At 40.3% G+C, this 14096-nt stretch overlaps 1 protein-coding gene across 2 annotated transcripts in view; it reads left to right on the top strand.

Moving 5' to 3' along the window:
* The window catches only part of LOC126379875 (uncharacterized), a 185764-nt gene extending 174430 nt beyond the window's left edge, over positions 1–11334 (top strand). For both annotated transcript variants that reach the window (XM_050028853.1, XM_050028852.1), the window contains exons 4-8: positions 370–545; positions 2470–2576; positions 5669–5859; positions 9947–10059; positions 10595–11334. In XM_050028853.1, coding sequence (XP_049884810.1) covers positions 370–545; positions 2470–2576; positions 5669–5859; positions 9947–10059; positions 10595–10819 — 812 coding nt within the window. In that variant the 3' untranslated portion in view covers positions 10820–11334. The remainder of the gene's footprint in view (positions 1–369; positions 546–2469; positions 2577–5668; positions 5860–9946; positions 10060–10594) is intronic.
* Positions 11335–14096: the final 2762 nt, after the last annotated feature.

Genomic DNA, 14096 nt, shown 5'->3' with positions numbered 1-14096 from the left:
GGGCAACTTGAAATCTCCGCGTAAGCGCGAAAATCCTGCTTGAGATACCTATTACCTAAGGACCTCCGCGGGCCAGCGTTGGGCTCACGATCCGGGGGTCCTGGGTTCGATTCCCAGTGGTATACACAAAAATAACTAAGGTCCCTAGTTTGGTTAGGACATTACAGACTGATCACCTGATTGTCCGAAAGTAAGATGATCCGTGCTTCGGAAGGCACGTAAGTCGTTGGTCCCGGTTACTGAATGGGCCATATTAGGGGCCTTTGGCAGCTGAATAGTAACCCTGCCACCAGACTTGATGAGATTGGTACTCCACCTCACAACCCACACGATGGAAAAATACCTAACTATAAATTATCCACTTCCCAGCGACGTGGGTGAACCGCTGCAGTGAGGACCTGGAGTGTCTCGACCTGGAGGACGATCAGCCGTTGGCGACCTTGTCCTCTGTGCAGACCGACAAGTTCACGCTGTTCTTCACCGAGCTGCTAGACCACGACCGCGATGACGTCATCTGCGACCAGGACTTCGACAACTTTTTTGAGGTGAGCGAACTTTTGGCATAGAATAATGCCCATGTAGATGGCTTTCCTGCTATAATGAGAAAGAGAGTAGCATCCTTGATGTAAAGAGTTCGTGGCATACAGCCTTCTGAAAATTGTAGCAGCCTGTGCCCAGAGTTCATTTTTTTTTAGCATTGGACAAAGGCTCAGATATATTGCCGAAACCCAGCTCTTATTTATAAATTATTAAGCTAACACTAGCTATTAATTTTTATGTCATACTAACCCCTATGGATGTGTTAATGTCTGATATAAAAATATTTTGAATTTGAATAAAGAATAATACCCAATCTCCCCTCCCCCCTCCCGCACCATTTCGTATAGGGCGCCGACCTCACCCCCTCTGAGTCTTACTTTAGTCTTAAATTGGACGGATGAGAGCGCGGACTGAGTCTCGCTCGCACACAGGTTAGGTTAGAAGGCATACGGCAAGAAAGAGATTTTTGTATGGAGTGTCCAGACTGCTAGACTCACTTTATATTTGACTCACTTTTTATATGCATTATATTTTCACTTTGTACCTAAGCGATTTTTAAAAGTCGACAGTTTATTATACAACCCTTATGGCAGGCCTAATATATTGAAGAGGCAACCTATCAAATCCCATCGGGAAAACATTGTGTAAACAATCGGCTTCGAAATAATCCACTTAATTCAGCCGTAATAAGACAGCGATGATAAATGAATTACTCAATTGGGCCTTAATACAATAACATAAAGGCCTCTCCAGACGCGGTGCCTTGCGAAAGGGAATACCTAATTAAAGCTCAACGCACACAGAATAGGAACCGGGGACTTATTCGTAATGTTTGAGTTTGTACACACGCCCGTAATCCCTAATGGGCAGGTAGAGCCACAAGCAATCATTAGACAATTTTCCGCCGCTTTTGAGATCAAAATCCAAAGTTTAATAACCGCATGGCGACAGTGGCAGGTGAACAGCCAATCGCAGCAATTAATCCGTCGGGTTTTACGACATACCCTGGAAGAGAAGCGGCTGGACGCATTCTTTGTTTTTTATTCGCTCTCATTCGAACGTAGAAGGATTATTTACCTACTTAGTACAATTTATTTCCTTTTTTTGTGGTCTCTATGGCCAGTGTACCACTACACTGGCGTGCTTCTCAATCGTGGTGCGCCGCAGCCGGTTTGAATTCGAACCCCGGTACTGGACTTGCACCAATTCAAATTCAAATAATTTATTTTCAGACCATAATAACGTCCATAGAAAAAATAAATAATAATAAACAATGGTTATTAATTTCCACTAACACCGTTGGCTTGACCATCATATGGCACACCACTTATCACGTTGGTGTAATAGAAAGCTCGGTGAGATGTGGGTAATTAGTTTATCTGACTAGATGCCACGAATATTCGGCTACTAATTACTATTCGGTATTCGGTCTATTCGGCCACTCGTTTTGGTATTCGGTATTCGGTCAAATAATGCATACTATTTTATTGCTTCTCTTTATTTTGAGAATAATAATGGATGGATGATGTGTTATGCCTGGGTGTAATAACGAGGATCATAATTTTTACCCAAAAACAAAGATAAAAGATTCATAATATGTCTGTTATCCATCAAATTAGAAGGTTACAAAGGCAACTCTGTACAGCGCCATCTTTATTTTTTGGGAGAAGGCAGCCTGGAAAGTCCCTCATTGACATAAATAGTCATACCGCCCCTGCTCTCGTGTACATCGCAACGACGGAGACAGATTGCGACTTTTTTATTGTTTACTCACTCACCTAGGATGTATATTGTGCCGAACATTCGGCGGCCGAATATTCGCCACTTCACCGTCAGCATTGCCGAATATTCGGTATTCGGCCAAATCACTATTCGTGGCAACTCTATCCTCTGACTATCTCAATTAAGTTATGTTATTTACTTTTGTAGAAACTTGCACATTTTGCGGACTGGGCCACCAACACGTCGGAGTTCCATATCTTGCTGGAGGTGAAACGGGAGTTCATCGAACACTTCATCAAGCCACTGCCATCAAAGTGAGTTACGAAACTTACGAAATAAATATGTTAGTAAAGAAAGAAGGAAAGAAAGAAAGAAAGAAACATTTATACAAACACGTAGCAGCAGAAACGCGTGCAGTTTATTTGTTTAAACATTTAAGTACTTACGGTTGACTGTCCTACCGTTCGTAGTAATGTTGAATACAAATCAAAATTCTTCAGCATCGTACGCGGTGTCAGAATTTACAGTTAGTTTCCAGAATTTTCAGTTTCCAGAATCTTAAGACAGTTTTCAGAATTTTCAGATTTCAATTAGGTGCCTAGAGTCCGCGTCACGTAACGAATCCCACTGTTGCGGCGCTAGCGTCGCAGAGTCTGCATAACATGACTTGTGGTTTTACTAATTTAAAATATAAATAAGGGACAACTTTGCAAATAGAGATTCCCGATGGGGAGACATTGTGGAAATCACTTTGTGAGACTGTCCTTTGTCTGGTAAGGACTTTTCAGAATTGAATCACCTGTTTGTCTGAAAAAGTAAGTAAGCAAGGCACGTTAAGCCGTTGGTCCCTGCTATTAGCCGCAAAAACACCTCCACCAACCCGCAGTAGAGCAGTGTGGTGGAGAATGCTCCGTACACCCCTCCGGTTGATTGAGGGGAAGCCAGCAGTGGGGCATATATATAGGTTGTTTATGTTATGTGTTGTAGCAAAGAGCGAGCAAAAACCGCGTCAGGCGATCGGCGTGCGCCATAGACCCTCGCCAATCATATGACGTTCTAAAAGTTTAATTTACTTTTTAAAACAACGCGTCTAATAGGCAGAACGATAGAAGCCTAGAAGAGACCACATCATTACAGCACATATCTACGTAAACGATAACCGACATGATGCTCACAGAAACCCCTCGTTTTATTAGTATCGTAGCACAAACAAAAAATACTTCACCATAAACTCTCCTACTAATCCTAATTGATTGGATTTGGGATAAATACGTCTATTAATTATCAGAAGACAAACTACAGCTTAGCAAACTTTTGGCGACATCTTTACTAACTACATAGAGACCACAGTTACAGAAAGTTCCCAAATCTATTCTAACAAATTTTATAAACACGAAAGTGAGTTTAGTTGTCTCATTATGCTTGTATACACGTTATCAGGGGTACGGCCTCCGTGGGTTCCGTGCCCCATTAACTGAGCGTCGGGTCCACAATACCAGGTTCGGATCCCGAACGAAGGAAGGACAAAAACCACCTTATGATCCTTAGTTTAGGACGTTGCAGGCTGATCACCCGATTGTCCGAAAGTAAGAAGATACGTATTTCGTAGGGCACTTTAAGCAGTCAATACCCGGCTACTGTTTACTTAAGTAAGTATGTAGTCGTTACATGAGCCATATCAGGGGCCTTTGGCTTAACCCTGACACCAGGGTTGATCATGTTGGTCATAAATCTCACAACCAACATACAAGAAGATCAGGGGTACAGAAAAGGGCATACTTAGACTACTTTTCAGGGACGGACTACCCTAAGTATTTGCCGCGATAACCGAAATCCCACCTGACGAAGTCCCGGGAAACTAGCTGCCATGTAATCCTATACGTATCCACACACATATATCTTTTTATCACCAAAGGCACAAAAGCTAATGTTATCGTAGATATTCGGTATGATTTCCTGCCAATCTTGTCTGATTGATGGCTATGTGACGACGTAGCCTTGAGCTCCGGTGTCGTGTTTCTTCGGAAAAAATGTTTTGTATTATTATTTTTATTTATTTACTAGAGAAAGCTAACAGCACGGAACCTTAAATAAATAAGTACAAATATAAGCTAGATTGAGGCTAATTACAAGCTTCCGCATATAGAACACAGAGCCACGATACCGACCCCGCCGGCGTGGTCGACGATTTCCCTTATTCAGCGCTTATCGCTATCGACCCACTATGGTCGATTAATTCTTTCAAATATTTTTCCTCTCAGACGACGCCCTGAGCCGAGGTTCGCGCCCAACTGGGCACCCTCAGGCCTGTTGTCTTAAACGTTGTACCGGGTGAGAGTCTTCAGCGCTCCCCATTTGTCCGGCCAAGTAGTTAATGCCATCTGCGGCAAATCTACAATAAGTCACGTCAAAAAAAAGCATATAGAACAAAATCACGTCAAAAGAGACTTAGGTATTAGGTACAAAATTAATTAAATACTCACTGCTGTCAATTGTTAATTTCAAATTAGTTACTGTTGATAAATTTCGCTACCTATCAAATGTTTATAATGGTATATAAACTAGAGTTAAATACACCAATGCTGTCGTCGCTGCAGCGCCTATAAAATAAAGAAAAAAAAAAGAAAAAATAAAGAAGAATAAAGATTCTATCTATCTATCTATCTATCTATCTATCTATAAAATGTACCTAGTAGTTGCTCTCACAAGATAATTGGTCGAGGTTTAAGTAGTCTACTCACAGCGCTGAGCCCGATCTTAAATAGAAAAACAGGGTAGTTTCCAACTAGTCAAATCAGTTACTTTTTTATGTGTCTTATTGTAGATTGTTGTGTTGTAAAGTGCATTTCTCGGGAATGTGGGTTTCCTCGCGATATTTTCCTTCTCCGCCGAGCACGTGATAATCATTTGTGATCCAACATGAATTAGAAAACAAATTCGACAATCGTTGGTTTAGGCGTGCAAAGTGAGAGGCAAGCGTTCTACCAACTGGATTACCACGGCTCTTAGGAATAATACGTAGTATTAATACTTATACTTATAGCTAGCTAACCTTTTTTACCGAATGACATTCCAGGTCGGCCATCGATCTTATAAATCGCCGGTGATAGTAGAAGTATCAACATAGTATTATATATAGTACATAAACTTAAGATAGTCTATATACGTCCCACTGCTGGGCACAGGCCTCCCCTCAATTAGCCGGAGCGGGTATGAACGAAGCTCCACCAAGTTTGTGTGCCAAATCATCTAATTTTTCGGACAGTTTAGTGATCAGCAATGTCCTATAGCCAAACAATAGATATTCTCACAGAGTGATTTTCGGCAATGTCGAACCCGAACCTTCAGATAGTTAGCTCACTCACTAAACCACGAAGGCTGTAGTAATATATATTTTTTATAACAGATGGGGTGAACTTCCATACTACAAGCGCATCTGCGGACCTGAAGCTGACGGCGGGTTCGAAGGTCGGACCACGCTGGAGAGTTGGCTGGCTCGCTGGGCGCTCCACCTCAGCCAGATGAAGCGGTTCACTGACCTGCCACTGTACCTGCAGTACCTCTGCAAGATCCTGTTCCATGTCGTCGATAGAAATAGTTAGTATAAAACAACTTTAATCCCGCAATGTAACAAACACTAAAGTTAACACGTTCACTCTGTAACTGATATTAGATATCGACCCCACACACTATGGCAAGAAAAATGTGCCCCACATATGGGACATGCACGTATGAATTACAAATTTGTTTCCTCATGTGTGGTTCATACACTGTGAACGTGTTAATTTGTCACTATTTAGAGATCCGAAAGAGTTTACACGAAAACTTGCAAATAGTGTAAGTACTGCAAGTTACTGCGATATTACATTACGAAAACAGGAAACATAATTATGTTTTCCCTAGGGGTGCCTATACTCCTTTTAACGTAGCATGATAAGAGTGACATATCTCACGTCGTCTCTTTCGCACTAGGCGATGTGCCATATTTCTGTCCTGCTGTCATTCTAAACATGATTTTAACGAATCAGAATAATAAAGCATCTGATACTTGTTACCTGTAAGTAGTATAAGTTATCAGTATAGGTAAGTAGTAAGTAAGTGTGTAGTTGTGTTTGTATAACTCAGAGTGTTTAATTTCATCAACTAATTACCATACTACAACCGCAGATTTGAATTTTAGTTAAAATACTTTCGGCAGAAACGACCGAAAAAGGAATACCTGCTAGATGAGCTCACGAAATAGATTAACTCCGGCACAGCTCTGCCCAGCTCTAGTTAAGGTTTAGTCATGCTCTAGTTACTTTTCCTGGCCTTAATCTATTGATGAGCAAATATACTCTCCATAATACTCTAACTCTGAGGAGCTCGGTGGCGCAGCGGTAAACGCGCTCGGTCTGCGATTGTTGAAGTTAAGCAACTTTCGCAAAGGCCGGTCATAGGATGGGTGACCACAAAAAAAAGTTTTCATCTCGAGCTCCTCCGTGCTTCGGAAGGCACGTTAAGCCGTTGGTCCCGGCTGTCAACCCGCACTGGGCCCGCGTGATGGTTTAAGGCCCGATCTCCCTATCCATCCATAGGGAAGGCCCGTGCCCCAGCAGTAGGGACATTAATGGGCTGATGATGATGATGAATACTCTAACGAGGTATCTATATTTTCCATATTTAGAAACCTACCCATCTACAAATTATATCAAGATCGCTTCACTGTCTCTCATATTGAATTTGATAAGTAGTATAGGTAAGTCGGTACACTACCTACTATATCACGGCAAGTTGTCAGCAATACAAAGTAAAAGTAAAGCCAATATTCACTACGGTAGGTTTACAAGAAACAACTGCCCAACTCGTGTTTGATGGATAGGTTTAATCTAACCCCACCAACAGCGCTCAGGAACGCAAACTGTCCCTGAATCAAGGTAATTGCTCGACATATTGCGCTTCTACGATTTATTGGATATTGATGCTTAATTAATACAAGCCCACAAACACAAACCCTTTATATAAACACAAGGATCCGCCACTAATTATTGTGGGTAACATACACGGGAATTTTGGCCTATCATGTAGACAAGTAACCCAGAAACTCGTTCCTCCCCCTCGCCCACACCACCGTTTGAGTAGGTATACTCAGGGTAATGTACGAATTACGAGTGAAAATTATTAATTCATATCATTCAGGACTTCACGCACTTTACAGCTTGATGTAAAATTCATCAATGCGTTTGTATAATTATTATCCTACCCAACATATCTACCTAATTATTTGGGACGTAGTCTATAACAGGAAAATGAAGCCTTATCCACTCTATATTCGTGGAACTTTCTCAATTGTTTTAAGTTCGACCTACAGAGGGATACTTATATTCGTATACAGATATTCTTACGAGTTTTGGTCACTATCCAAGGGATTTAAGAGTTGGCACTTCTCGCTATATTTTCAGCCAAAACCGCCGACTGCTTGCCGGAGGCTCACACAGCTCCTTCCTGTTTCATTCATGACTATTGTGTTTTATCCGCGGTATCTCTATTTCAAACTGAAACATACCAGTAATAAATGCCGGCAATAAACATCACGCGTTTAAATTTACTATTAGTAATTGTGCTAAAGAGTCTACCTACACTAATACAGAAAGAATACCAACAATACTCGACAATCAGGCAATCAGTGTTCTGCTGAATACATATTATAAAGTTAACAAAAGCTAACTTTGCTTATAAAATAATTATAATGGGCAAATTGACTTGGTACTTTTACGAAACGTCAAAACGAAGATTTGATATCGTACTTGTACGGAATTACGGACATCAGACGAAGTACCTATATCTTATCAGGACCGTAGCGCTAAGGGGTGATTATACCTGCACTTTATTAAAAATAAGGGACACGGAGATTTCAATAATATTAACTAATCCTTCGTGAGAAGACAGATGTTCAGTGAATCATACTAAAGTACCTCATCATCACTAATTTAAGAGCCACGCTCTTGTCGGTGTAGCATTCTCCATTCTTGTCTATCAAAGACCAATTCTTTCACCTCTTTAAAAGACACGATGTTCGCCTTCTCGTTCCTTTAATCTGTTCCATGTACTAAGCTCTTCTTGGTCTTCCCCTTCCTCTCTTTCCTTGTAGCTTCCCTTCTATGATGTTTTTAATAAAATCGTTGAGTCTTATTAAGTGTCCAATCATCTTGCCTCTTCTGTCCTCAATAACTCTCAATATTTGCCTCTTTTCCCTTACTCTTACTAGCACTACCTCATTAGTAACTCTTTCAGTCCAACTAAACTAGCTAGGTAGTAATAAAAGTAGTTTCGAAAACCGAGGCGGGCCTCTCTCGGACGAAGCTAGAATGATCTGAAGTGGGAAGCCTACGGTTGCAATCGGGGATCGATGAATAATAATAGGGGCTATGAACACGACTGTTAGTGTATACTGGGACATTCATTGTGATCGATTTTGCCCCGTTTGAAGGGAATGTTTGTTAACCAAGTAGGTTTATGCAAAGCCCTCTATTATTTAAGGATATTTGGTGTCTTTGAAACGTCAAATCCACTTTGGGCACAGGCTATACATTATCAACCAGAGGAGTATATCTTATTTCACTGTCCAAGCTCAAAAATAAAGCTCCTTCCTTTCTTTTTCCGTTGCCGGTCCTATGTGACTAGCCAGTGCGTCCCTGCGTCAACCATGATTACAAGGGAAAAAGAAAGAGGTTGGAAGGGCCAAGAGTGCGCGGCGCCATACAAGTATGATCAAATAGTTCATACTACTTACCGGGTGAGAGCCTTCAGCGCTCCCCATTTGTCCGGCCAAGTAGTTAATGCCATCTGCGGCAAATATACAATAAGTCACGTCAAAAAAAAGTTCATACTACAACTTTGGGCTTTCGTAGTTATCTATTTGCACGAGTAAAAGAGAGTAGGGTTTATAATAAGTATGTTAAAAGGTTACAACCTGCAGGGCAAAAAGTCAAATATCGACTATCATGCAAGGAAATCCCTATCATAGGGAAGCTAAAAACCTTAGTATAATCGGCTGTATGATATCAAAAAATACTTTTGTATGCCGAATTTTACGTATAGTATTAATAGAATTGCTGCCTATCACAAATACATTGGCGGCAAAGTGGTGGCTACAAAAAGCGCGGTAGGGCCATTCCAAACTCTTTCTTTTTTTCTATGATCAAAACTAACCTCTCCACAAGGGTCGTGGTACTGCCTGTGGTACCCACCACAGGGCGGGGCCGGTAGCGGGCTTGTAATTCTGCACGAAAACAATCTAACTCGAAGATTACAAAAAAAACCAGGTCGAGAACGCCTCCTTTAAATAACATTACGCCTTTATACCTGTACCCCGAAGGGGTAGCCAGAAGCTTTTATTATAATACACCCACACCTCGCCAGCTATGTTCAAGTCCCATGTAAGGCGGGCGAGCCTATTCCCAACCTCCCCCTCCCCCTTTTATGCCTCGTTTATGCATAAATTATTAACTACTATTAAACATAACGACCAGTTCAGTACGATTGGTGATTATACTTCAATAAAGATAACATTTTACAATAGCTTCAATGCGCGGTAAGAATTAGATGTATCAAAGTCCGTGCGTAAGCTAGTGTAACCTCAGTGACGATTAGGCTGATGGATTCTGTTCTTTCTAACACTACCTGCTTATTCAATGACTTCCAGGTACAGGCGAGATCACGAAGCCAGCTCTGGCTGCGTTCTACCGCTCGGTGATAGGGCTGACTGCTGCCAGGGTAGAAGAGATCATCGACACTGCTTACGATCGCATGACTAGCGTAAGTTTCGATGGTAACAACGATGGACAATTTTATTATATACGTCGTTATATATATTGACGGCCTCCGTGGTCCAGTAGTGTGACGTTCGGCTTACGATCCGGAGTTCCCGGGTTCGAATCCCACTTTGTAATCCCTAGTTTGGTTAGGATATTACAGGCTCCAAACAGCACATATAAAACCCCCTGCTACAGCCCCCAAAGCCTGACATGGCTCATGTAACGCCTACTAACTTACACCAGTAAGAGTAACCAGGACCAACGGCTTAACGTGCCTTCCGAAGCACGGAATTATCTTACTTTTTAGGAGAACCAGATGAAGAATCACCAATGCAATGTCGTAGCCAAGCAAAGAACAGTCTCACAAAGTGATTTCAGATCGTGTCCCCATCGGGAATCAAACCCGGGCCTCCAGATCGTGAGCCCAATGTTCTATTCATTAGACCACGGAGGCTGTTATCTTAGTTAAGTCAAATATTAGTCATTTTTGTCCACCTAAAATTAAATTAACATAGACACATTTTTATTACTTCTAGAACGGCTACTTGATCCTGGATTATGGCACTTACGTCCACTGCTTCACAAACTGGTTAATGGGCAAGAACCCCAACGGTCCGGGCCAGTGGGTGCTGGTCCCGCCTAAGGACTCCCTCCCGCAGCCACCATTCCCGGTCGACTACAGTGCCCTCAACACAGAACCAGCCAAACTGGAGCCCTACATCCCTGACAAGAAGACTAACAGGCATTCCGTCATAGTGTGATGCACAAATAGCCAATTGACAACATTTCAAATTTTTAAGCCGTGGTTTTTTTGTGCTATTTCAAAAGTACTTGTTTAAATAGAAGACACGTATTTTTTCTTTTCAAGATTTTTCCACTAGAAGTTACAAAAAATATTTTTTTAAAATTGGATTCTGCCATTGATAGAATGAAGGCAGTATACTGTAATGTACCTTTGCATGCGGTATTTAAAACAAGTCGCAAACAAAGTGTCATGTTATGTATGACATTTACTTTTTTTATAATTTTTATGTAAAGGTCTGAACTTATTATGCCTTCCTCTTCTGACCTCGTGGATTTTTCAATATATTTCTATTATTACTGAATTAAAAAATCTGAAAAAATGTGTTTTGTGTAAATCATAGAAATATCTCGAAATGGTTTTCGATTTAAGGCACCTTAGTAAAAATGAAATGTTGTCAATTATCACTAACCTCTTGTTACCGTGTTGCTAACGTCTTTGGAAGTATAAGCATAGAATAAGGAATAATACTACGTATAGAACGGCAACTCTCCGCTCCCCACCAGCGTCTGAGCTAGGTTTACCTCACCCCCCTCGAACATAGTTTAGACTTGAATCGTATGGAGTCAGACGTCACACACACAGATGCACGTGTATGCAACGTCAATGTGTGGTGTCTGTGTAAAACGAGGTTGTGTGTATGAAGTGTCCGGGGTGTTGTATAAGGGAGTCTCAATGAGCTACAGAAATGTTTATAAATTTGGCTATAACCGCTCATTCTTTTGTATTCCAGTTGTTTATGATACTAAATACCACTTGGCCCGACTTACCCAAGACACTAATAGCACTTAGATTACCATATAAGTATGGCGAAAACCTCTGGCGAAACCGGATTTTAGTCTACAATAGTTTATATACCAACTTAATAGTTATAAGAAGTCACCGACACTTGAGTAAGAACATATTGTATTGTAGCCAAATTATTTATCAGTGAATTTTGTAACGAATCTAGTCAATTTATTATAAGTTTATATGTGCGTAAACTAACCTAACTTTGGAATTAACAATTTCGCTTGCATGGTTTTGAAATGACACTTTTTACCTAAACTTGTAAATTCTTGCAACTTGACCAAAACTATTATCTCTACATTCTAGTAATACGTACCTAACATGTAAGTTATTGTAAATAGAAGAAGTAAAAGCACACATGGTAAGCAAGAACTGCCTTAAATAAGCGTATTCACATCTCACGACATAGCCTTATTTTGTACCTTAGCATTTAAATGATGTAATGTATGTAGAATAAATAAATTCACTTGAATCCACTGATATAAATCTGTCTATTTGTCTGTTATTTTGTCCTGAAAGTAAGTCTAGAAACGGCACCAAAATTGTAAGATGAATGATGTCGGACGGAGCCTATGAAAGGAAATGGCGGGTATTTAGTTGAGAAACATCTGTAAACAAACATTGCGAGGGCCTCAGGAACAGAATAGCGTTTAAAAAGGCTTGTATGATTGATGGGACGTTAAAAAGATCGGTGTCGCGGCCTGCCCGCTGCCTCGCCCGGGATATTTCCCTAAATCATCATCAATCATTCCGCAGTCAACAGACAAATCGTACCCACGTTTTAAAAGCAATTTTTGTACCCAATTCCGAATCATACCATGATAAAGGACTTCTTTATTTCCTCCTCAGCCATTCTAAAAAGAAAATTGACGCGAAATCTACAGGGTGTTAGTGGCATCGTAACGAAAACTTTGACAGATGATTCAGACCGTAATTCTGAGTTGAAAGTGTATTTTTCCGTCGTAAAAGTAAGAAAATAATTTTAAAAAAATCCAAAAAAATTCATTAATTTTCCGACAGGAAATTCCGCTTGATATCAACTCAGAATCATGGTTTGAATCGTCCCCTCAGTATTCGTCACGGTGTCACTAACACCCATACCTACTTGTATGGCTAAAAGGGGTGAACTAAAAAGAAATCGTTTTTTTCGACGGAAAATTCCACTTCATATTAACTCAGAATCATGGTCTGAATCATCCCCCTTATTATATGTTACGATGTCACTAACACCCTGTATACACATAAAACATTGGGTGATAATGAAAAACATAAATTAGGTCACATGCCAGGAAAAACTTGGTGTAATTTAGAAGGTGACTGTTAGTCGATAAAACAGACAATATTATATTCTCAGTAATTAGTCTTAATAGAGACAGGTCTTGGTAATAAGGGACCCGTTTAGCGGCCGTTCGATATTGTTCCCCGTCTCGTAATAGCGTCATTAAACATGCTGTCGGCATTTTTCCTCGGGAATATGCCACCATGATAAATGGACCTTGGCTCATGATATTTATCGAAGCTTTCAGAAAAAGCCTCCGATCTTCACGCCTCCGTGGAGACTTTAATTAGTTATGTAAATGAGGGTCCTAACAGCTATATACCACTGCATAATATATTATATAGTGTTACTGACATATCGTAACGAAAACTTTGAGGGATGATTTCAAAAGTATGAAACTGAAAGTAATAAAAAAACACTTCACATTTTAATGATTTTCCTTAGTGTTCGTTACGATGTCACTAACATCCTGTATTTGTTAAGTAATATCTTTATTCTTATGGGCTTCTTATCTGTTCTGTGGGTATAATACACTTGAGTGCGTCAAGCTAGCGGCCTCAAAAAAAAAATGGGCACGAAAAAATAATTTGACCATACCAAAAAATAGTACTCTTATTGAAAAAAAAAGTACCTGTTGTAAAAAAATTAGTACCATCACGGTTCTGGATTTATAGCCATGTTTTATTGCACTTGCTAGCTTGACGGTGAGCGAAATTTGGCGAGAGTTAACGACAAGGTCTTTCGCTTTGATTTAAACGCCAAAAAATAGTACCGAAATAGTACCCACACCCTGCAAAATACCGAAAGTAGTACTTCAACGGTTCCAAAGTTATAAAGGCAGTTCTTTGATCCCGCTAGCTTGACGTTTTGAAAATACCTATTATCTGGGGAATGCTTGCATACTTCAGTTTGTAACTAATGTCAATAAACTCGTATTAAATAGTACTCCCCACCATCATAATTTGGACCTGATTCTCTTTGTAGAAATATGTCAAAAAGTCATTATAACCTATGTCATACATTTATCAAGACAAGTACAGTCGCGAACAAAATTATTACACATGGTCAAGAATGTTGTCAGATTTCAGTATTTTTCCCCATTTTTGGGTAAAAATTGGTGAAGTGCCAGGGTTGTCAGATGAAAGTAATATCATTGTTGAAACTCTTT

Source organism: Pectinophora gossypiella, chromosome Z, assembly GCF_024362695.1.
Source record: "Pectinophora gossypiella chromosome Z, ilPecGoss1.1, whole genome shotgun sequence".
NCBI lineage: Eukaryota > Metazoa > Arthropoda > Insecta > Lepidoptera > Gelechiidae > Pectinophora > Pectinophora gossypiella.
The sequence above is the reverse complement of the archived record's forward strand: the minus strand, read 5'-3'. Positions and strand labels throughout refer to the sequence as shown.